The 24,661-nt window shown below is 38.8% G+C and overlaps 1 protein-coding gene across 1 annotated transcript in view; it reads right to left on the bottom strand.

Moving 5' to 3' along the window:
- Positions 1-302: 302 nt before the first annotated feature.
- The window catches only part of LOC126176416 (low-density lipoprotein receptor-related protein 4), a 646,448-nt gene continuing 622,089 nt past the window's right edge, over positions 303-24,661 (bottom strand). The window contains exons 26-30 of the mRNA XM_049923573.1: positions 14,366-14,587; positions 14,006-14,249; positions 12,396-12,654; positions 11,828-12,291; positions 303-1,682 (exon numbers count right to left, since the gene is read on the bottom strand). Coding sequence (XP_049779530.1) covers positions 1,512-1,682; positions 11,828-12,291; positions 12,396-12,654; positions 14,006-14,249; positions 14,366-14,587 — 1,360 coding nt within the window. The 3' untranslated portion in view covers positions 303-1,511. The remainder of the gene's footprint in view (positions 1,683-11,827; positions 12,292-12,395; positions 12,655-14,005; positions 14,250-14,365; positions 14,588-24,661) is intronic.

Raw genomic sequence — 24,661 nt, 5'->3', positions numbered from 1 at the left:
GTATGGTTCAAAGGGAAACTGATTTTGTTCCAAGAAATCTCTCTGTATGTTCATTTTGAGCATGTACTTTGACTTATTGGCTGTATTATTCATCATAATCAGAAGAGTATGATTTATGAATTCAATAGAGGACTATTTAAAATAAGGAAGGGGACGTTAAATATGTCCTTTAAACTGTGGCAAACAGATTATGAATAATGAAATGGAAAGACTAGAAGAAATAGAACTTGATATGTTTGACATAACTGTATTATATAAAATAATTTTTTGGCATATATTGTACATTTGTTTAAACCACTACTGTGTGCATTGCTTCTTTAAAAATGTATTTAACATATGAACATGAATTATAATTGCATAAATAGCTATAAAATTTTAAGACAATATTTGGAGCCTGATAAACATTAATACTTATTAAATGAGAGAAAGAGTGAAAATAATATTTTGAATAAAATGTATGTCTTACATATTCTCACTTTGAGATAAACATGCAGACATTGAAAATCTGATTCTCCGCAGTATCAATTGAATATTCTCTTTAAAAAAAATCATTTCCTTATTCAATTATTCGCACTAGCATACAAACTGCAAGAAAAGCAGCAACAAAATATTTTAATTATATCAGTAAAACTGAGCAAATATATAAAACTATTTGAAACTTTCTCATAATTACCTATAACATTTCAATATTTTATAAAAAGTATGTACAGGATAAATACAAAAACACTTTATTTTCATTTTATTACTTTGTTATGAGTTAAAAATAATAAGGAACATCAATACTGCATTTGCAAAACTTATGAGATAACTATTGTATGAAACGACAGTCATAACTGGTGGACATGGGGAACTTCCATGCAATAAAATTTTAGTTTTATTTACTTTCATTAATATTCTTCCTTCATTTTACTATTATATACACAAGACTCTCATCATAATTCACAACATTCTCACCAACAATTCATATTCTTACTCTTCATCTGCCGTTTTCCTTCAAACATTTTGAGCATGATTCCAGTGTCAACAACAATAAAATCATTTTAATATGACACATTCAAAGAATTAAAAACACATAAATATTTGGTTTTACTAGGTGACAAAAATTATGGTGACTTTCATCTCACATTTAATTTTAAAAAAACAATACAAAATCAAACACAAATACAGTCTTAGGTATGGTACAGTAACTATCTAAAATTTCAGTATTTCACTCTGTATGGAAGGCTGTCAAGTAATAACAACAAATTAAGTATTACATATAATTATAGGGAAACAATTTATTAACAGGCTGGATGTTACACATTCTTATTCTGAATTTGTCACAAGGGCTTGTAAACTGGGCCCTATTTACATTACTGTTTACATATGACTTTTTATTTGTCATTTTTATTATGTTTTCTCTTATAGAACTGACAGTTTTACAAACATTTATACCATTTTGGCCTACCTAATTTTGTGGTATTGGATGGCTCCTCCTGCAAAAACATTACACAAATTTTACTGAAGATTGGTCACCCAGCCTTCAAGCTAATACTGTCTAATCTTTGGGGAGGTGTTGGAGGAGGTGTAGCAATATGCTCTGGTGTTGTAGCATCATTGCTTGGTACCATAACAGCCGGAATCAGTGATACCACTTCAGGTCCTGTAGCTTGTTTCTCATCATGAATATTAAAAACTCGTTCCTATTTAGGAAGAAAATAAAGGACATTAAATGAGAAGCAACTGTTAATGATATTCACACAGAATGAATTTCTACAAATTATGATATTTGTATTTACATTTAACTGTAAAAATCAATATATCCCTTGGGCAGGATGTGTGTGATGTTCAGGGTGAATATTACAACTGCTTATGAACTCTTAACAACATTAAAATACAGCGTGACTTAATCAATCAAAGAAATACTCATCAGCCATATGTATCACATACCATTAACTGGACAATGTAAAATGACAGATATTATGAAATCAGGCAGCAAATGTTCTTCTGAACTGCAACTCCAACACAATTATGGGCTTGTACAACTTCTACCTAAGAAGAAAGAACAAAGTGCATAACTGCCAAACATTATACCCATAATGTTTTAGTATGTTCTTCTTTATATGTTGTTGTTGTTGTTGTTGTGTTCTTCAGCCCAAAGACTGGATTGGTGCATCTCTCCATGCTACTCAATCCTGTGCAAGCTTCTTCATCTCCAAGTAACTATTGCAACCTACACCCTCCTGAATCTGCTTCATCTGTTGGTCTCCCTCTGCAGTTTTTACCCTCCACACTTTCCTTCAATACTAAACTGGTAGCCCCTTGATGCCTCAGAACGTGTCCTACCAACCAATCCCCTTTTCTAGTCAGGTTGTGCCACAAATTCCTCTTCTCTCCAATTCTATTCAGTACTTGCAGAATGAGATTTTCACTCTGCAGCGGAGTGTGCGCTGATATGAAACTTCCTGGCAGATTAAAACTGTGTGCCCGACTGAGACTCGAACTCAGGACCTTTGCCTTTCGCGGGCAAGTGCTCTACCAACTGAGCTACCGAAGCACGACTCACGCCCGGTACTCACAGCTTTACTGGCAGAAGTAAAGCTGTGAGTACCGGGCGTGAGTCGTGCTTCGGTAGCTCAGTTGGTAGAGCACTTGCCCGCGAAAGGCAAAGGTCCTGAGTTCGAGTCTCGGTCGGGCACACAGTTTTAATCTGCCAGGAAGTCTCTATTCAGTACTTCTTCATTAGTTACATGATCTATCCATCTAATCTTAAGCATTCTTCTGCAGCACCATATTTCGAAAGCTTCTATTCTCTTCTTGTCCAAACTGTTTATCATCCATGTTTTGCTTCCATACATGGCCACACTCTATACAAATATTTTCAGGAAAGACTTCCTGACACTTAAATCTAAACTTGATGTTAACAAATTTCTCTTCTTCAGAAATGCTTTGGTGCCAGAGCCAGCCTACATTTTATATCCTCTCTACTTCGACCATCATCAGTTATTTTGCTCCCCAGATAGCAAAACTCATCTACTTTCTTAAGTGTCTCATTTCCTAACCTAATTCCCTCAGCATCACCTGAATTAATTTGACTACAATCCATTATCCTTGTTGTGCTTTTTGTTGATGTTCATCTTACGTCCTCCTTTGAAGACACTATCCATTCTATTCAACTGCTCTTCCAGGTCCTTTGCTGTCTCTGACAGAATTACAATGTCATCGGCAAACCTCAAAGTTTTTATTTCTTCTCCATAGTTTTTAATTCCTACTCCAAATTTTTCTTTTGTTTCCTTTACTGCTTGCTCAATATACAGAATGAATAACATCAGGGATAGGCTACAAACCTGTCTCACTCCCTTTTTAATCACTGCTTCCCTTTCATGCCTCACAACTCGACTTCTTTATATATGAATACTGTCAAAAATGTTGCAGTAGTGATTGTTGTTAAGGAGGACTAGGTGATAAATGACTGACTTTACATTTTAGTTTTTTATTTCTTTATACATCTGCAGAAAATAAATATTGTGTGGATGTTGTCCAATGTTAAAGATGTATCTTTTTTATGGATCATTTTTCAGAGAAGTTATATGTTCGAATCAATATGGCTTTCAGTGAATAGTCACTCTGACGAGAACATTCATTTCATTGGAGCACTCATATTTTTGGTACACAACTGCTTGCCTGGTGCCTCTGTTTATACAGCTGCGTTATATTTGTTGATGCTATTCTCAATGTGAATACAATAACAGATGCAAAATCTGTTCATTGGTGACTAAGCTTTGATCCATCTCTACTAATTAGTTCTTTAAAGAATATTTTCATGAGGTTATTAAAAGAAATTTATCATGATAACCATGAATTAAATTATGATTTTACCAACATATTGCTATATTATTAAAAATTCATGTTGCTAAGTATGCCATAGTCATTTACTTCAAAAATTGAAACTTGTGATTAGCCCAGGTACAGAACAGTGTTTTTCTATAAGAGGATAAGAAATAACGCAGTATGGCAGAACTAATTCCCTCATAGAAAGATTTTTCAAACCTAAACTTGAATGTCATTAAGTTCTTTTATTTAAACAATGGAAAGTTCAGGGTGGAATAAAAGCTACATGAAAATGATAGATTGCTAGTCACCACATAGAGGAGGCACAAAGTCACAGACATGTACAATGAAAAAGAATGCTAGAAATGTTCAGCTGTTGGACAAAGTCCTTGTTTGAGTGGTACTGAATCACAGACAGGCAAAATGGAAAAGAATGCTAGAAATATTCAGCTTTTGAACAAGGGCCTTCTCTGACTTCTTTCATTGTTTTTATCTTGGGCTCAACATGTCTTCTATGCGGTACATAGTGATCTGTCTTTTCGACATTGTTGTTAAGCTATTTTATTTGTAATTTACTGGCAATGAAGGATCGAAAGAATGGGTTTTCTAATAAATATTCACAAAGAAAACATTATTACAGAAAGTACATCCTCTTAATATGAGTCATCAAATTGAGAACAGCTACAGAAAGAATATGTGACAATTTCTTAAATATGATGTTCCTGGAATATGATATTGATACAAGCAGCATAGGTTGTATTAAGTTGCAGACTTACAGCACTGGGGTCCAAGCTGTTCATAAGTATCTTAGCAAACATATTTGATGGGTGACCCACAGGCACACCTGGTTGATCAAATATGACTGTGCAGCAACAGGCAATTTTGTTACTTGCATATAGATGTTTTGTATATGACATATTAGTCTAGTATTTATTACTTTGCTGTGTTCTTTGGATTGGTTTTGGTTGTGTTTTGGACTGATTATAATATGCACACCATATTGGGGTGTGCTAAGAACAACATTGGCTCACGACTTCAGATTTGATTAGACTTGCAACTCGGACTCTGTTGGGTGCAACAAAACAGCAACCAACTGTCAGGCAATGGCTGTTTTGCACCATATTAATTCATGGTGAACTTAGACTGATAAATTTTATCAGATAATGTGATGCAACATCTAGGACAAAATTATCATTGTCATTTTCTGACTCTCGTGTCACCTTTCTTGAAGTTAACTTTCTTTGTGCTGGCAGGAATCCCCAAATTCACTAAAGATATGCAAACAATCAAACATAAAAAGCTGAACTTTCATAGTTGTCATTACTCAGACATCTCTGCAAAATTAACATCTGTGGCAGACATATCTGACCCAATGTAGATTATCTGTGAATGTGTAGAGCTTGCTTCTTCTCTTTTCTCACTACTCACAACTGCCTCAACATTCTACTTCATAAGCAGATTTTCCATTCTATATTAGTTACTCCACAAACTAACAAGTAACTGCACGAAAACAAAAGCAGCATGCCTCTCATTTTACAATACTATTCTCACTTGTGTTTCATCAGACTACTTCTCAGGCTGAGTTATTATTTTCTTGCCATACTCTAAAATGTGTTAGACTGATGACCATAGATGTTAAGTCCCATAGTGCTCAGAGCCATCTAAAATGTGTTAAGGCTCTCCCATGCTACCTTGAGTGCTCTTCACTCTCCTCTCAAATTCTGCAGTATTTTGGTACACTGCATGTGTCCCTTTAATCCATTTCCCAGTCATAAGGTAGGTACCACTCTCACTGTGCCAAAACCAGTATGTGCCATATTCACCATTCTTCTTGTAACTGTTTCTGACTAGTCACTTGTAACACCAGTTTACCTTTAGCTGGAGATTATGAGACCATTCCAATTTACAACAAAGTAGCAGGCACTGTGTTGCCAACTATCCTCCTGACCTTTGATATTTTGTGGGTAGTGACTACGCCCAATTGTGGATTATTTTTATACATCTTCCTATCACCACCACAGATAACTATTTCATAATTGAAGAAATTGACTACAAGACAATCTAAACCATATACAATCATTGCTTTGCCTTCTGAATCAGCATGATACCCATAAATAAGTTACTGTACATATAATACCAGGTGGTATCTCATATGCGTCCATAATATCAACTTTTTATCATGTTTACAGGTTTCCACTCAGTTTAATCGTCAATTGTGAACAAAATTTCACCATTAATTCTTCCAGGCATCATGAGATACTGTGAGAACATCATATGTTAAGTTAGTATAATTTAAAATGAAGCAGATGTCATGTTGGTCTATTATTTTTCCTATTCTGCAGCAGAACTTTTAGAACATTTGAGATACAATGGACTTGAAACAAGACAGTGCAGCTACTGCAAGTAGTGCAAGCTCTTCAGTGGATAAAGGTAAAATTTATGTATCTATTGAAATAATACTGTATTTTTCCTGTGTTGTGTACTGTTTTGTTTGTTCTACATCCCACAATCTGGAAAGATTTTTTGGGTGAATGAATAAATTAGTAAACAAATTATTGAAACTTTCTGGCAGATTAAAACTGTATGCCGGACTGAGATTTGAATTCGGGACCTTTGCCATTCATGAGCAGGTGCTCTACCAACTGAGCTACCCAAGCACGGCTCACGCCCCATACTCACAGCTTTAATTTCATCAGTACCTTGTCCCCTACCTTCCAAACTTCACAGAAGCTCTCCTGCGAACCTTGCAAAACTAGCACTCCTGGAAGAAAGGATATTGTGGAGACATGGTTTAGTCACTGCCTGGGGAGCGCTTCTAGAGAAAAATTTTCACTCTACAGTGGAGTGTGTGCTGATATGAAACTTCTTGGCAGATTAAAACTGTGTGCCGGACCGAGACTCGAACTCGGGACCTTTGCCGTTCGCAGGCAAGTGCCCTACCAACTGAGCTACCCAAACGTGACTCATGCCCCGTCCTCACAGCATTAATTCTGCCAGTACCTTGTTCCCTACCTTCCAAACTTCACAGAAGCTCTCCTGCGAACATTGAAGAACTAGCACTTCTGGAAGAAAGGATATTGCGGAGACATGGCTTAGCCACAGCAGGGGGGATGTTTCTAGAGTGAAATTTTCACTCTACAGTGGAGTGTGCACTGATATGAAACTTTCTGGCAGATTAAAACTGGCGGAATTAAAGCTGTGAGGACGGGGCATGAGTCGTGCTTGGGTAGCTCAGTTCGTAGAACGCTTGCCCGCAAAAGGCAAAGGCCCCGAGTTCGACTCTCAGTCCGGTGCACAGTTTTAATCTGCCAGGAAGTTTCATATAGCACACACTCCACTGTAGAGTAAAAATTTCATTCTAGAAATATCCCCCTGGCTGTGGCTAAGCCATGCCTCTGCAATATCCTTTCATCCACGAGTGCTACTTCTACAAGGTTCGCAGGAGAGCTTCTGTGAAGTTTGGAAGGTAGGGGACGAGGTATTGGTGGAATTAAAGCTATGAGGACAAGGTGTGAATCGTGCTTGGGTAGCTCAGTTGGTAGAGCACTTGAATGGGAAGGGCAAATGTTCCGAGTTCGCGTCTCAGTCCAGCACACAGTTTTAATCTGCCAGGACGTTTCATATCAGCACACACTCTGCTGTAGAGTGAAATTTTCATTCTAGAAACATACCCCAGGCTGTGGCTATGCCATGTTTCTGCAATATCTTTTCTTCCTGGAGTTCTAGTTGTGCAAAGTTCGCAGGAGAGCTTCTGTGAAGTTTGGAAGTAAGGGGACAAGGTGCTGGTGGAATTAAAGCTGTGAGGACAAGGCGTGAGTCTTGCTTGGGTAGTTCAGTAGGAGGTAGCTCACTTGCCTGCGAAAAGCAAAGGTCCCGAGTTTGAGTCTCGGTCTGGCACACAGTTTTAATCTGCCAGGAAGTTTCATATCAGCACACACTCTGTTGTAGAGTGAAAATTTCATTCTAGAAACATATCCCAGGCTGTGGCTAAGTCGTGTCTCCACAATATCCTTTCTTCCAGGAGTGCTAGTTCTGCAAGGTTTGCAGGAGAGCTTCTGTGATGTTTGGAAGGTAGGGGATGAGGTACTGGCGGAATTAAAGCTGTGAGGATAGGGTGTGAGTTGTGCTTGGGTAGCTCAGTTGGTAGACCACTTGCCCACAAAAGGCATAGGCCCTGAGTTCGAGTCTTGGCCCAGCACACTGTTTTAATCTGCCGGGAAGTTTCATATCAGTGCACACTCCGCTGTAGAGTGAAAATTTCATTCTAGAAACATTCCCCCACTGTGGCTAAGCCATGACTCTGCAATATCCTTTCTTCCAGGAGTGCTATTTCTGCAAGGTTTGCAGGAGAGCTTCTGTGAAATTTGGAAGGTAGGGAACGAGGTACTGGCGAAATTTAAGCTATGAGGACAGGGCGTGAGTTGTGCTTGGGTAGCTCAGTTGGCAGAGCACTTGCCCGCGAAAGGCAAAGGTCCCGATTTTGAGTCTCAGTCTGGCACACAGTTTAATCTACCAGGAAGTTTCATATCAGTGCACACTCCGCTGTAGAGTGTAAATTTCAGTCTAGAAACATCCGCCCCCCCCCCCCCCCCCCCCTCTCCCACTCTGGCTAAGCCATGTGTCTGCAATATCCTTTCTTCCAGGAGTGCTAGTTCTGCAAGGTTTGCAGGAGAGCTTCTGAAGTGTGGAAGGTAGGGGACGAGGTACTGGTGGAAATAAAGCTGTGAGGACAGGGAGTGAGTTGTGCTTGGGTAGCTCAGTTGGTGGAGCACTTGCCCACGAAAGGGAAAAGTCTCGTGTTCGAGTCTCGGTCCATCACACAGTTTTAATCTACCAGGAAGTTTCATATCAGTGCACACTCTGCTGTAGAGTGAAAATGTCATTGTAAAAGTAAACAAGTTGTTTGTCACAGTCTGATGGGTAGCCCAACTACTAAGTGTATATGGTAGTAGCTGTTTTCAACATTGTGTGATTACTATTGAAATAAGTGGATGCCATCCCGTATCTTTTCAATTAAATGCCTTACATGGTTAGATCATCTGACAATTTGCTCTTTTTCTGTCAAATTTATTGAGACTTGTGGTCTTAAAGAATACATTTATATTATTATAATCTTTTTCATAACCCAGACAGATGAGGTGAACGGCATTCAAATGTCCAATGGGTTTCTAGTTACATGTGTGTCACTGTTATTTATTAGAGCTGTCGTTAACTGTTTATATCAGCAGTGCATATAAACCAGATCATGTTCATATGTTCATAAGCAATCCTGAACACATATTATTGCAGGTCTAAATCATTCTCATTTCCATCTAGCTTCAACTTACATTAAATTCTGCTACTATCACTTACACCTTTCACAAATGCTGCTACCCATTCCACCCTTCTAACTTAACTTCCTATCTCCATGTGCCTCATTCACAGCTGACCTTTTCATTTGTTTCATTATCATTTTGTGTATGTGTCTGTCCCTGTGTTTGTGTCACGACTACAAAGTGAGACATGGTCACATAGACAAACAGCATCAAAAGAACCATACTGGCTGATGGGGATACAGAGAACAGAGAAATGTCTGGTCACGAAGAATTCAAGGATATCTGCATCGGATTACATTCAGAGCCCAATGATGAATATCTTCAGGTGACCATCAGCCTTCCTTCTTTGAACGATATCCACAGGAAAGAGAATAAGACATGTATTGTTGGTGCTAGCATTGCTTCAGAATCTTGAGAATATAAACAATAATTATTTATATAAAAAGTTTTTTAATATAACACATTTTTAAATTGGACTAAGCATTAAATAATTTCTCCTAGCCACATACACATTTCTAAACTCAAACAGGTGGTCCTGAAAATGGTGCTTGGGATTTTTAATGGCTGTGACAACACTTAAAAAACTAAAAATGAAAAATATACTGCACAGACAATAGGTAAAGGTTGCATGAATATCTCATGAGTAAATGATGAAGGTAAAAATTTGAGAGATCTGAGCTCACATGGAGGCATACCAGCAATCATTCTTACCACGAAACGATCTCAACTGGAACAGGAAATAAGGGAAACAGTAGTGGTACATAAAGTGCCCTTTGTCACATACCAGACATGAAAGTGAGTTAATACTGCAATGTCGCCCAGTTCTTAACTATGTTGAAAGTTTAAATTTTCTTGCACATCAGGAAGTTAGTTTAAAATCAACTGCAAACTTTGAGCCGAACAGACACAAAAGTCACCTGATAAAAACAGTTTAAAATGAGATTTATTGTACTATGCAGTACATCCTGCTGTATGTCCTGCTCAATGTCCTTAAACTATTAATTTTATTTTGTCCATTATAAAATCTTTGTGAAACTGGTTCAGACACTTTCATAGAAGGTAATAATACTTTCTTGAGATGAATCAAGTTCGCTGCTGGGAGATATATAATAAGATGGTGACCGTGCAAGGCAAAAGTATTTTCAACTACCCATTACAATACTTTAATTTAATTTATTAGTTTGACAGCAAGAGTGTACCCACAAGCTGAGATTTTGCGGGAGGAGGCAACTCATGTTAGTTTCATGGTGGACAACAAAATTGGTTTGAGATTTCATGACAAATGGCTCTGGGTACACTTGCTACTAATCATCACCTGCTGCATGTTTTGGTTTTCTTCAAACTGATACTGAAATGGTACATCTTCTGTCTGGTGGGGCAGGTTGTAAGTTCGTGAATTTTTATATTAAAGGCTTGGGAGTTTTGGCGGGGGGGGGGGGAGCAGCTCTTCTCTCCTCTACCCCTCAATGGGGATGGCCTTATTGGAAGGTATTAATGAAGTAAATGTATCTGCCATATCTTCATGGGCTGTCCAGATTGTCATCTGTACCTTATTACCACTTACGCAAATTTGGTGCAGCATCGTGTTACTAACAACACACATGTTGTCAAACTGTGGGACCAATGAAGCTAGGGAGTTTCCTGTTCAGCCACCCACATCTATGACATAAATCCTCAAGACTTTCCTGTTTGCAGACAAATGTCTTATTATACACTGTTCACTCACATTAATGTGACCACAAGTCAAAAGCATGAATAACACCATTTGCATTGTGGACGACTGTGAGATGTGCAGGAAGAAAATCAATAATGCTCTGAGAGATACCTACAGGAATGTGGAGCCACGTCAACTCCAGTGCTGGGGTTGGGGCGCTAGGTTTCTTGGTATGCAGATTCCAGCCTTCATTGCCTATGAACAACAGTCAGCATGGGTGCATGAGCCATGCATTTGCTGTCATCTATGGCCTGTGGTGCACCACAGTTGCATTGGTGTTAGTTTTGGATAACAGCATTTTGCTATGCACAGTATATTTTAACCACGACGTAACATAAAGAGTTTACAAACTCAGCTGTTTCAGATATGCTTTCAACCTTGGCCTGAAAGCCAATGATCATATCCTTTTGGACAGCAGATAAATCAGTCATTTCTGCATTATGAAAATGACTGCACTGTCTTCCACATTCCCCGACAAGTTTTATATACCCTCCACTGATAGAGCAGTCACCTGCTGTCTGTGAGTGGTAGTCACATTAATATGACAGGACCATGTATCTGAGCTATTGTAGGAAGAAAGTACATTTTTTTCCTGGTTTAACACAAAATAAAACTTGTGTTCTGGTTTAGATGGACTCAGTTTCCACATATCCTCATACACAGATGCAGGAAAAACTATGAGTATAACTATAGCTATCAATTTCTAGATATTTTATAGCACAGTCAGATCCAAGGTCATCTGAGATAAGGAACATCTCTTAAAAGCCTGTGACCACAACATATCAGCTGAAGTCTCTCTGAGTTATTTATGAATGGTGTTCTCGCAGCAATAAAAAGGAGGAGAAGCAAAGGTACTGATAAGATAAACACAGAATGATTTTATTCTTACACATGCTTCATAGCTGATAGTTTAGTAAAACATCATTCTGATTATTTCTTGTCTGAACACACTAAATACTGCAGTCAACAAAAGTAGTTAATTTCTTACCTGAGACTTGTCATATTTGAGTCTTTTCCAAATGAATGGTTTTTTGTCAGGATGGGAACTAGCTCCAACATCCATATTAGAAGCATTGTAATTCGGATTAGAAAATGTCAGCACACTTCGCCCTGTAGCATATAAATACTTCTTCTGTTTTTTGTGTCGATGGAATAAGAGCAGTATGACCATAGCCAAAGTAGCAAGTACTATCAAACTGAACAGGCCCATTATTATAATCATAATGTGTGATGGTATTCCATGCTCCTTTGGTTTTTCTGCACTTCCAGTGCCTGCCAACATATTTAAATCATCATCCACACCGTCCTTTATACCAGGCTCATCATTTTCATTTGGATAGGCTGGAGAAATAGGCATGTTGTCATAATCTTCATCTTCTCCTGTGTAATCCTCAACATCCGTAAGGGGATTTAATTCTTTCTGTTTCTTGTTTGGTACATGAGCACTGGGCACTGTAAAGATAGTTATTAAAAATATAATTTACACTTTATTATGCTATTCACCAATCTATGTTGCTTTAAATTGTGGCTCACATATAAAAAAATCATATACGCACCTGTAGAGCAATGACGATCATCTGGTATATCAGGGCAAGCACAGATGTAATCCTTTTGTCGGTAAAGACATAAGTGAGAGCAGCCACCATTATGAACTGCACAAGGATTCCAACCAGGTTGCCGCTCAGCAGCTACAGCTCGTATTTCCATTACTCCATCAAGGTCTTTGCGAATTACTTTTCGATCTAAACCTGTCTTCTTATCAGCTCTCTCCACTGACTTCTTGTACCAATCGGTCCAGTAGATATGGTCACCATACTGAAATAGTTGAATAAATTCAACAACATTTTTAGTAAAAACAGTCTGAATCAAGCACTTCCAGAGGGAGTATTCAGTCCAAACTTGAAATCGTTTGCTTGTGATCTCTCTCATCAGCTCAAATCCCATTATAGTTGTCAGCTCTTGTGAAACAATATACACTACACAAAATGGAAGTTGATCAGTAGACTGCCATCTTAAAATAAATGGAAGGCAATGTCAATTACTGCATTAATGATTTTTTTCCTCCCTTGGAAGTATTACACTGAGCAAATGAATAAAGATGATGTAGTAGTTATGATTCCTCACTGGAGCAGCAGGTTTCATATCCCTATCTCATCAGCCTAATTTGGATTTTATCAATGGCAGGTTCATTGTTTAATTATTTCCTTTACCTGTATTCTGTCAGAGTTTTTCTCAGTCTCCAATGACAAGATGTTTAAAGTTTAAACTCCATTCCTTATTGAAACATATTTTATACATCTTCTGGTTGGTAAAGTACATTAATTGGTTTATTATTCCCTAATCTGACATGCTAATTTCAAAAGAAGCCTCATAATTTTAATATGCCTCACATTATCACCAAATATACTTTTGAGACCATTCAGTACATGACTGGAATGCATATTACTGCTGTGTGATATTTTTAGTGCCTCTTCCAGTTTGTATTCTACCATAAATCCCTAAAGCAATATGACCTTTCAGTTTAGTACCAAATCACTTATGATAATCTTCCATCATTCAACCTACCTTCCCAAGACTGCCATAAGAATCTACCAAGATGGTACTTCCAAGCTTTCAGCCTGAATGAAAGAGCTCAGCAATGAAATTCTAGCAGCAGAGCATTACACAGAATTTCACAAGGAAGACAGATAATTCTTTCACCACTTGGGTGATTCAGATCCCCCATACAATTCTCGCATTTCTAAAGGTCACAAATTGCTGGGTGAGCACAAAGGAAAGATCTCTCAAAAATGCATGTTTTGATGTATAATTTGTGGTTGCAGCATCTTGGAAAATAACTCGATTACCTTGTACCCAGACATCAATTTCAAATTTTTGACAAATTTTTACTTGCTGTTACACACCTGCAACTTTTTAAGAACTGACAAAATTCATTACCACAAATTATTGTATAAACATTGTATTGTAAATTTAATGTCCTTCACTTATCCAGATTTTATAGAAAGTATTGGAAAGGATTACGATTTTTAATAATATATGCCAATTACATATGTTTTTGTTCATATTTTGGGGGTTTTGATACTTTCCTCGATTCTGCATTTTTTAAGTCTGGACCACATGAAAATGTAAAACAGGAGTTTCACTGTATATGTCAATCATTGCGTACCTGAGTGAGTCCAAATGGATGTGTTTTAGCAGGAACAAGCTGTATTCTGTTTCTACCATTCAGGTCTGCTGTTTCTATTCTATCCTTAAGAGCATCTGCCCAGTAAAGTCTTCTGGCAGCATAGTCAATAGCTAGACCATTGGGAAAACCTAGTTCAGTTCCAACGACAACTGTTCTGTTGGAACCATCCAGTAATGCTCTTTCAATTTTTGGGTTGTCTCCCCAGTCAGTCCAGTACATGTACCTATTCAGAGAAATTACTCATAAAGTCACACAATTGAAAAACTTGAAATCAAAATATGTAACATAATTTTTGGGGTGATTCAAAATATACACAAAAATTATTCAACATATACTCACCCCTTCCTTGGGAACATTGCAAGTGCCCTTGGTTCATCTAAACCATTTTTTATTATCACTTTCCTACATGTTCCATCCAGTTTTGCAACCTCCAGAACTTTCCTGCCAGCATCTGTCCAGTAAATGTTATCAGCTATCCAGTCAACCACCAAACCATCTGGTGTAGCCAAATTTTTTGATACCACAACACTTGTATTGGAGAGGTTGTGCATGTCCACACTCCTAATTAAGGGAAAAATGTATCAAGAGTCACTTACAAACAAAAAAGAATAAACGCCAGAAAAAGAAACAGAATGATTAAATAAGATGAAAAGAAACCTCAGAGACTCCTGCCAGTGGTGCTTACTAGTGATAAAATATATTAACAATTAAAATATAATTTATGTAAAGTTGAAGGTATAAAAAAGTCTTACATTGTTTTACATATAAATTCCTTTTCTATTTGTGTGTGTTATTCTAAGTGCAATTGTTTCATGAATGAAATCTGATTGAACAGTTCCTGCATGTGGTGTAGCTCAGCTGGGGTTTTTTTCTTGTCACAGGCAATGTGTGCTCTATCTAACCTGTTGGTTAGCACTGTACATTAGATGGTGGTGGCTTGTTGCGTGCTGATTCAGGTCTGTAAAGGTCTTGCTATAAACAGCATGGCCTAGAGTATACTCCGCCTTCTTACTTATTAGAATATCCAATAAAGGAAGACAGCTAGTCACTTCTAGTACCACCATGACTATAATATCTTGATGAATGCTGTTTAAGTGATCCAGAAACTCTTCCAACACCTATCTGCCATGCTTTCACACCATGAATGTGTCATCAACCTAACAGAAGTGCTTGGCTTTTAGACGGGCATTCTGAAATGCCACATCCTAAAAATATGTCATGTAGAGTTATTTTGCCAGTAACTGACATTGTGAGGGCTCTGTGGCTGTACAGGGTGATTCTAAATAAGATACCTAAAAGAAGCATTAAATAGCACATGAGATTTACTTACTTGAAATAATTTATTCTCAGTTCTGAACCTGACAGAACATGAAGTTTCTTTCTACATTTGTACCATTCGAGTGTCTCTCATCACATGGCAGATACCCCATTTGTACAAAATTTCTTCCCAGATGCATGAGGTTATCCCAGAATCTACCTCCATGGGCAATCTTGACCTTTCTCTCAATGTGTCACACAACCTGTTTCCATAAACTGAGCATACAATGCTTTTATAGCATTTGCCTGGGGTGGCGCTTTGTGATATTCCATTCTGACATGTCTTCTTATAATAATTGCGTTTTGTGGTACCACAAGCAGCACTGTTCTGGACCACTATGCACCTCCATTGTTACTGTGGTCACACACTCTCTCCATAGAATGAACGAATGGACTGACATTAATGAAGCTAGAATGTGGGAAGAGGTTTGAAGAGCTCCCAGACAATAATCTGGTAATGGTTTTGAAATTATTTACTGTTTCTTTTAGGTAACTAAACAATGGAAAATGCAGAATGGATTGTAACAATATTATGAAAATGATAGTTGCTACTCACCATACAGAGGAGATGCTGAGTTGCAGATAGGCACAACAAAAAGACTGTCGGAAAGTGAGCTTTAGACCAATAAGGGCTTTATCAAAAATACACACACACACACACACACACACACACACACACACAAATGCAACTCACACACATGTGACTGCAGTCTCTGACAGCTGAGGGCTCAGTCTTTTTATTGTGCCTGTCTTCTGCGAATCAGTATCTCCACTATATTGTGAGTAGCAACTATCCTTTTCATAATATTGTTTTAGGCAACTAATTTAGAATAACCCTGTACAAAATATGTTATAAAAACATCTGCCAACCATTAATTTAAAGACTTTTTTTCAACACATTTTATTTTTCTGCGCTGTTACCAGTTTTGAACTTTCATTCTTCTCAGATGGTTGCAGTGCGAGATGAACTCTTAATCAGATGTTGGTTATTTTGTTTGCTGTGGTGTCAGTAAAGGCTTGATTTTTTTGTTATTTTCCATATACCATGCTTTAGTATCATGGTAAATGCATGCCAAAGTTATAAACACTTCCATAAAATCACAAAGTAAAAAGTTGGTCAACAATAGCATTTTTTCAATGAATAATCTGACTTTGCATAATGACAGTGTGCTGGGTAATGCAGGACAGCAACTCATTTTAGATTGTGATGCAAAAAGATACAGCCAGAGTTGCAACTAAAATGGATGTTTATTTGGTCAGTTACTGGTTTTGTGCTATGTCCAATCTCAAACAAACCAATGTTTGCCAAGTAAAATGTCCATCCAAAATAGCAGCAAATAAAGTGGGTACATACGTGTATGGCCCCAGATAATATTCGTTAATGAATAAGGATAGGCATAGCCCAAAACTGATCACCGACTAAATAATTTTTGTCGCAACTCTGGCTGTCTCTTTTTGCATCATAATATGATTTTGCATACACTTCATGTACTTGTGTTAAAATATGTGGAGTGTAGTTGAAATCAGACTGTTCACTGAAAAAGAGCTAATGGTGAACCACTTTTTACTTTGTGAGTTTGTGGAATTGTTTATAGTGCTGGGACACTTTTACCATGATGCTACTACATGGTACACAGAAAATAACAAAAACTCGTCTCCAAATCTATCAAGACATGTTCACTGAAAGCATGGCAAACATAACAACCAATGTCTGATTAGCAGTTCACCTTGTAACGCAGCCACCTGACAATGAACGAAAGTTCAAAACTGGTTGTAGGAATGTTACCGTTTACACATAAAATAGACACATGAAGTACTGATATGATAATTTCCTCTTATTATACACAGCCAACAAATCACCATGCACAAATATATACAAGTTAAACAGAATAGGAAACTCAAAGAGCATGAGAAGTTGAAGAAACACTGCACTTGTCTCATATCGATTTGTCAATTATATCACTCCCATGCAGTCACACTGCCTAAACTGTGGAACACTTTGAATTTGATCTTATGTCAAAGCTCTTTTGTGGATGGCTGAGCATGATGGATACGTAACTGCAGTAACACAGCTGGTTCTAGGGTATGGAGGTTGGAAGGCCATCGCTAGGAGACAGTGGGGGAGGAGTGTGAAGTGTTAGTTTCCCAGGTATCATCATGGCACTCTCAGAAGTTGGTGGTAAGACTCATGCAGGCTTAACACACTCAATTGCCATTTTGGACTATATCCATTGTGTGTTATTTCGTCATAGAATTGGGAAGGGTCTGTAGTAGGGAATTAAAGCTGAGTGCAGATAAGTTCCATGCGATGCATGACATGAGAGCATTCTGCTAACACATTGTTCATGAAAACTGGGTGAGTTCTATGGTGTGACACAGGAGGGTGGCGTATCCATGCTGTGTGTTCATGTAGTAGTTGTACCAGATGGGAAAGCTGTGTTTCATCTGGCAGTGATGAGGGAGTGAGAATGTCTACTAGGATGCACAGAGGTTTGTCATAGACCATCTATGCTGACAAGCAACTGAGTTCCTCTTTGAAGACTGTTCATATGCCTTGCAGAACCATTTATAGGCCTAGCAGAACAAGGGGAAACAGCTGAGCCCAGGTATGACTGTGGCACATTAAGTTGCCTTTTAAAGTCTGTCCATCTCTCAGTCATGTGGTTGCTTGGTGGGTGGTAACTTGTGTAATGACTATGCTGAAAACCACACCATTTTGACAGATGGACTCAAATTGTCACCCTTGGTTTGTAGTGGTGTGAAGATGGCAACCAAAATGTGTCAACCAAGTCTTGATAAATGTCCTTAGCAGATAACTGTTGGTCCTTGATCGGAACAGCCTGTGTCCATCGTGTGCAACTATCCACCACCATTAACATGTATCGGTAGCCTGCAGGTGTGGTAAGAGGGCTGACTAGGTCAATGTGAACGTGGCCAAACCTCACTGTTGAAGCTGGAAAATGTCTCACATTTGGGTGCATATGACATCTGATCTTTTTGCAGTGGAACTATATGCCTGTGTGAACCCAGTTGTGCATATCTTTCCTGGTTGAAGGCCACATGAATTGATCATCTGTCTGACTGTGGCATTGGCCATGTGGCGTGCTAAGTTGTGGGGCTGTCAAAAACCATCTGTCAGAACTAAGTTGTTACACAAGGCATTGCATTTTTTTCTAGATACACCCAAAAGTTGGAGGCGTAGGCCGGGAGTCATTAAATAACATTTGAAATTGTTGATCGGAACACTGAGCACTGGCAAGGTAATTGTAGTTTAAAACCAGCACTAGGCTGCTGGTGTGAGAAAAGTAATTGGCTACGATGTTATTGCCACCATGACTGCGGAGACTGTCAATTGTAGATTGGCAGAGTTATTCAGTGTGTCTGAAATGGTGTGGAGAGCACTTGTAACATTCCTTTTGAAATGCAGTGATGGGTTTGTGGTCAGTGTTAATTTTGACAGGTCAGGCCTTGACAAATCAGCACAAGTGTCAGATGCTCTTTTAGATTGCAAATGGTTCCCAATCATAAGTGATCCAACGTGTTTGGCTGGGTTGCAGGTTTTAGGAGAAGAAACTCAGAGGTTGCCAGTGTCCATTCACTTTTTGATGTAGTGCTACACTGATAGCTATTGATTGGCCTCAAGCATGTGGAACAGGGTGAGAGAGCACCACATCGTCTGAGAGGCTCTCTTGTGTCCTTGAAAATGGTTTCCATTCTCCTTGTCCACTGGAGGCAGTGCTTAATTATTGTGTGGTGGCATGTCAGTGTGTCTGAGAAAGGTGTTTGTCTTGCAGCGGTTCCTCCATTGTGTCACCGGTAAAAATTATCCATTCTGGGTAAACACCTCAAATGTTAATTATTCTGTGGCCGTAGAAGGGCACATAAAGTGTCCAACTTCCCAGGTAAGGGTGTGATACCTTGTACCGACACTTTATAGTCGAGCAATGTTACCACAGATTCACTGATGATACACTTGTTCTTGCTGAGTGTAATTCCACAATCAGTTAATCTCTGTCACACCACCCTGAAGTGCTGTTCACGTGAGAGGGCATTTTCGGAAAATATTAGCATGCAGTCGAGGTAAGCCACATCTGGGCCACATTTTTAAGCCCAAAAGACATAACCAAAAACTCAAACAGTCCATACGGTGTTATCACTGCAATTTTAGATACATCATTATTTGTGAATGGAAACTGATTATATGACTTTTGGCCATTTAACACACTAAAAATGGTCACACCCGCTAAAGAACTTGTGAAATCCTGGATGTTTGGTATTGGGATTGTTCGGGTGTTCAAAACCAGATAATCACCTAGAGGATGCCATGAACTATACTTCTTGTGTACTAGACAGAATGTTTAGGACCAGGGCTGTCTGAACCATGTGTGACTCCATCCTGAAGCATCTCTTCAACAATGGGTTTGGTCTCATGTTGTCATTCCAGTGTGATCTGTTTGGTGCGTAACAAAACAGGCAGACCGATTGTGGGGCAGCGGGTGGAATTATTGTTGTTAAATGAATGTAGAATGTTATGTAGAAAAGATGCATTTCCCGGCAGATGCACCATATGTGGGGCGGCTGGTGGAATTTTATAGTTAATATATGTAGAATCTTATGCAGAAAAGATGCATTTCCCGGCCGATTAACCATATGTGGGGTGGCGGGTGGAATTAATTGTTATAAAAATGTTCCTATTATTTATGCAGTCTTTTGCTGTTCTCAACACTGGCTCTCTAACTACAATATTGGCAACCAGAAAGTGATTAGCAAAATGTGAAGCCTGCAATTAGAATTCCTAGTGCCCACTTCATCTGAGAAATACACTTATAGCCACAGCTTATAGCTCTGAGGAATTAGGAGATTGTCTGGGATTCATAATCAAAAAGATTCTCTAAAAATGTTCACTATATTCTGAAAGTCAGGCCAAAAAGAATCCACACAATCCAACTAACAGAGCAGTTCAGAGTCTAATGCGCTGATACAACTATAACTGTTCAAATTAAATGTTTAAGTGAATGCTCGCAATAATTTGATGATAATGTTCATCAAACGCCACGCTAAATAATGGTAGAATGTCTGTCCCACGGCGGCACGTGAAAATATGACATACACAAACTGAAGATAGATCATTAAAGTCATCCCAGAATTAACACTTCACTCGAAAACGATTTCATGGTTACGCGCATCCTGAGTAACTTATTACAGCATCTGAGGCTGTTTATAGCAATGATACCGACGTGACGCGACTCCCGGCACAGGTGGTGTGCTATTCAGCGTCTGGAGAGAACTGGGTCTTTTTTTTTTTTAACGCAGTGTTCTTATATATAAAGCCGCAGTGCACACGGCTAAGGGAACGCCTGATCAATTCCGCTCTCCCGACTAGCCGCTGGGCTAGTAATGCACCACTTTAAGTTATCGAATAAATCATTGCTTCCTTTGCTGATGGCCGATGAAGTTCTCAATTTAAATGTGCAATCAGCACACAGGTAAGTAATCATAATAAAAGTCTGACGTGGCTAAGTCAAATATTTTTGGTGAGAGAATTAATTTAATTACACTACACGCAGTAGACGAGCTCTGAACTTGCTCTTTGGAGATACACTATAGCTATAGTTTTATAGTTGTTCTGTTGAAACTTCTCACATCTTTATGATTATAGCGGATCTTCCTTCTACTTAAATTTAAACATCCTAGCCTTATTTATTAGCCTACTTAATCTATCTTGCTTCCTTGATTTCTAAGACAATACCCAGAAAATCATGAATTTCAACAAAAATTTTGTGAGATCCAGAATATTGTTTCTACTAAATTATTATGCAAAAGGAATCCAAATATAAATTTTTAAGTTTCTAGCTCTTTTCTGTTGCGCCAATGATTTTTACAGAAGAACGTCCAAATTTCGAAAATGGTTAAAGTTATTGAACTGACATTCAACACATATTGATTTAGTATTACTCCTGAGATGCTAGAAACGTTTCAGGTTATTTACTTGATTTTTAAAGTACTGCGGAACATTTATGATGTCAGAGCTAATTACAGCGGACTGGCTGGCACACAATGGAAAGACTGATGTGAATTTTATATGGCGTGAGTAGGCTGCTTCCCTACATGATGACCGTACAGATATAGTGCACTGTTGTGTCTGGCCCCATGGATTCATAGTCTGCTGTGTTTCTGAGGGCACCACTGTCTGAGAGGCAAGGTTGCACTGTGGAGGTGTCTTAAACCCTTCAGTCCTGAATTATTTCTGGAGGAAGTAAACTTTTTTTCATGTGGTATTGCTCTTAGGTGATTTGTTTAATGATTTTAAATGTCAGATTTATACAAAATTATGTACCTATTTTCAAAACATACTTTGTACACTTGGATTCATTTTATGGACTAAAATAACTAATTACAAAGTATTCTCTATAGTAATAAATAGTAAAATGATCATTCAATAATTACCATGAAAAATAACAATAACAATATTCAATTACACAATAGAATATAGTGAACCAACTGCATCCATGTATTCTAGTGGTCCAAGCTGCTGCGCACAGCTACACTGACTTACTGATATCTTCATACGTTGCCCAACAGTTGACAGCACTTCCGCATGGTGAAAAGATTGAACATTCACAAATGCCTACCTCAGGTTTCCATTGGACAAAAATACTTTTGTTGCAGTTAAGTCACAGTAAAATTTAAAGTACACAATTGTAGCCAGAGGATCTGAAAGCGTTAATCATCTCTAATGTTTTGTAGGTTGCTTGTGGTTAGCATTCAGTCACCTTCAAAGTATTCTTCTGACGCACTGTTCTCTGTACATACCCTGGTAGTTGACTGTTAGGCAATCCTCTTCAACGTGATGAAGTTTGGATACCAAATTGTGTTGGTAGAACTCCCACTGGGCCCTATCATTGTCCAAAACTTCAGTTGTCAGCCCTGTGATTGGTGTGTGTTGTCAAACGACCCTTTACAACAGGAACAGTGCAACCATCTGTGGAATGTATCATGTAAAACAACAGTCAAAGCTGTGTGAGGAAATCTGTGTCCAGAATAGATTGAGCAATGATAATGAACACAAATGTTCACTTTGCAGCAATTGGTGAGACCGATGTCAAACACCAAAGTCTTGTAACTGCACTTGTGTATGACAGACTCATTGACTGCCATTAATGGGGCCATAGTGGTCTGTGTGGCATCAGGGTAGTAGGTGACCAGAAATGTGCCAACATCTGATCCTGTGTTGATTAAAAACAACATTAAGTCTGAAGAGTGGTTGGTGACAAACAGCCTTTGCGATGTAGTGGAGTGTAGTTGTGCTGGGGGTGACAGTGTTGGAGTCATACTGCAGCTGATGGTGCAGTGAGTAGCCCTACATGCCATGTGCATTGTAGGGTGACAGTGGGTCTTCTGCTATAATCACTGTAGATGAATGTCATGATCTGTTGCATGTAAACCAGACTGTGATTAGTGTTTGTATGCAAACACGGTTTTGTAGCCTTATGACAGAAATGTCTCTGAAACTAGCAAATACCTGCTCGAGGTAAGTCTTAACTACAAGACTGGGCCAGAAGGGTGTGGTGTGCACATGCACCCTCCACAGCCGTGGTCCATAGTTGCAATATCTCTAATTGCTTAGCCAGCTTCTTGACAGAAATGAGGAAAGTCCGGAGGTTCTCAGGTACACTTGGCAGTTGTTGGGCAGAGGCAGTGTTGCAGCAAAGCATTGATTCATCAGAATGGACCAGAATTGAGTGGCTGTCTTTAGTAGTAATGAAGGTTGTTGTTGCGACTGCTATATAGCTAGAGAAGGAGGCCGAAATGCACGCGTCAACTCATGCAGGTGGGCGGTATGTCCGAAACAGGATACGTAATGAATGCTATAAAGAAAAGTACGTAGCTTCTGGAATACTTAACTTTAATCCATCATTTGTATACAGCATTCTTGATGATACAAGTGAGACTCTCTCTAGAAATGGTTAATGGCGCCTTGCTAGGTCGTAGCCATGGACTTAGCTGAAGGCTATTCTAACTATCTCTCGGCAAATGAGAGAAAGGCTTCATCAGTGTAGTCACTAGCAAAGTCGTCATACAACTGGAGACGAGTCCTAGTCCGTCTCTCTAGACCTGCCGTGTGGTTGCGCTCGGTCTGCAATTACTGACAGTGGCGACACGCGGGTCCGACATGTACTAATGGACCGCGGCCGATTTAAAGCTACCACCTAGCAAGTGTGGTGTCTGGCGGTGACACCACAGCGACCACTGTAGTGAGTGTATTGAGCATAGTGTGAACTCTATCAGCAACTTGCATAACATCTGTCTCTCAAGAGCAATTAAGATTGGATTAATTAGTGGTAGCAATTGTTGGCACCAGATATGGAACAGCAAAAGTGGTCAAAATGATACTGGCATCAATCATTATGCACAAATATCTCCACTATTCAGAAGGTCTCTTGTTCCTATACATCCCTTTTCACCACACCTATAGTGTTAAGGGATTTCTATGAGCAGTTGATCCCTAGGTACTGCATGAGGTCAGTACCATCTTGAAAGTGTTGTAGGCATATTTCAGAGGAGGCTGCAAGATAATATCTGACACCAAAGAAGTAGTTCATTGATTGAGGCTGCTGATCACTAAAGTGAACTGTTCGAGGTCATCACAGATTTGTTGCTGGACGAAAATGTTCTCCATTATTACAAACCATATCTGGTTTCACAAACAGTGAGGCCCTTATTGGTGGAGGACCGTGAGAGCCAACAGGCAGAACGTTTTCTGCTCTTGAATGTAGCACCAGTGTGGGTGGAGGGACTGGGAGCATGCTCGTATTGGGTTTAATGTCACTTGACACTGCGGTGTGGCTATGCAAAACATTGTTCTGTGGCCGCATCACTGTGATCAATGGCACGACTGGTGCAGATGCTAGCATGACGTTTGCAGTCAGCTCAGAGTGTGGTGTGGAAGCCAGTGGTTGAAATACAGTAGATGGGCATTGCAGAAATTCAGTCTCATGTTTAACATCCTGAATGGCACCGTTGATGATATGCAGCAGATTATTTGCAGTAATCATGACTGTAACATATCATTTTAATTGAATCAACTGTGGGTTCTTGGTGAAACATTGTAAATTAACTAAACAAACACTGTTTTTTGCTTTGTTTCACAATTTTATTATTAATGTTACTGCACAACCTAGGTTTAGAGTTATAAGCCCATTTTCATCAGTAATATACTTAAAATGGGCTTATAACCCAAAACCTAGGTTGTGCAGTAACATTATAATAAGATTAAGAAACGAGGCAGAAAACTGTTTGTTTAGTTACTATTGTAAC

The sequence above is a fragment of the Schistocerca cancellata genome, chromosome 3 (genome assembly GCF_023864275.1).
Source record: "Schistocerca cancellata isolate TAMUIC-IGC-003103 chromosome 3, iqSchCanc2.1, whole genome shotgun sequence".
Lineage (NCBI taxonomy): Eukaryota > Metazoa > Arthropoda > Insecta > Orthoptera > Acrididae > Schistocerca > Schistocerca cancellata.
The sequence above is the reverse complement of the archived record's forward strand: the minus strand, read 5'-3'. Positions and strand labels throughout refer to the sequence as shown.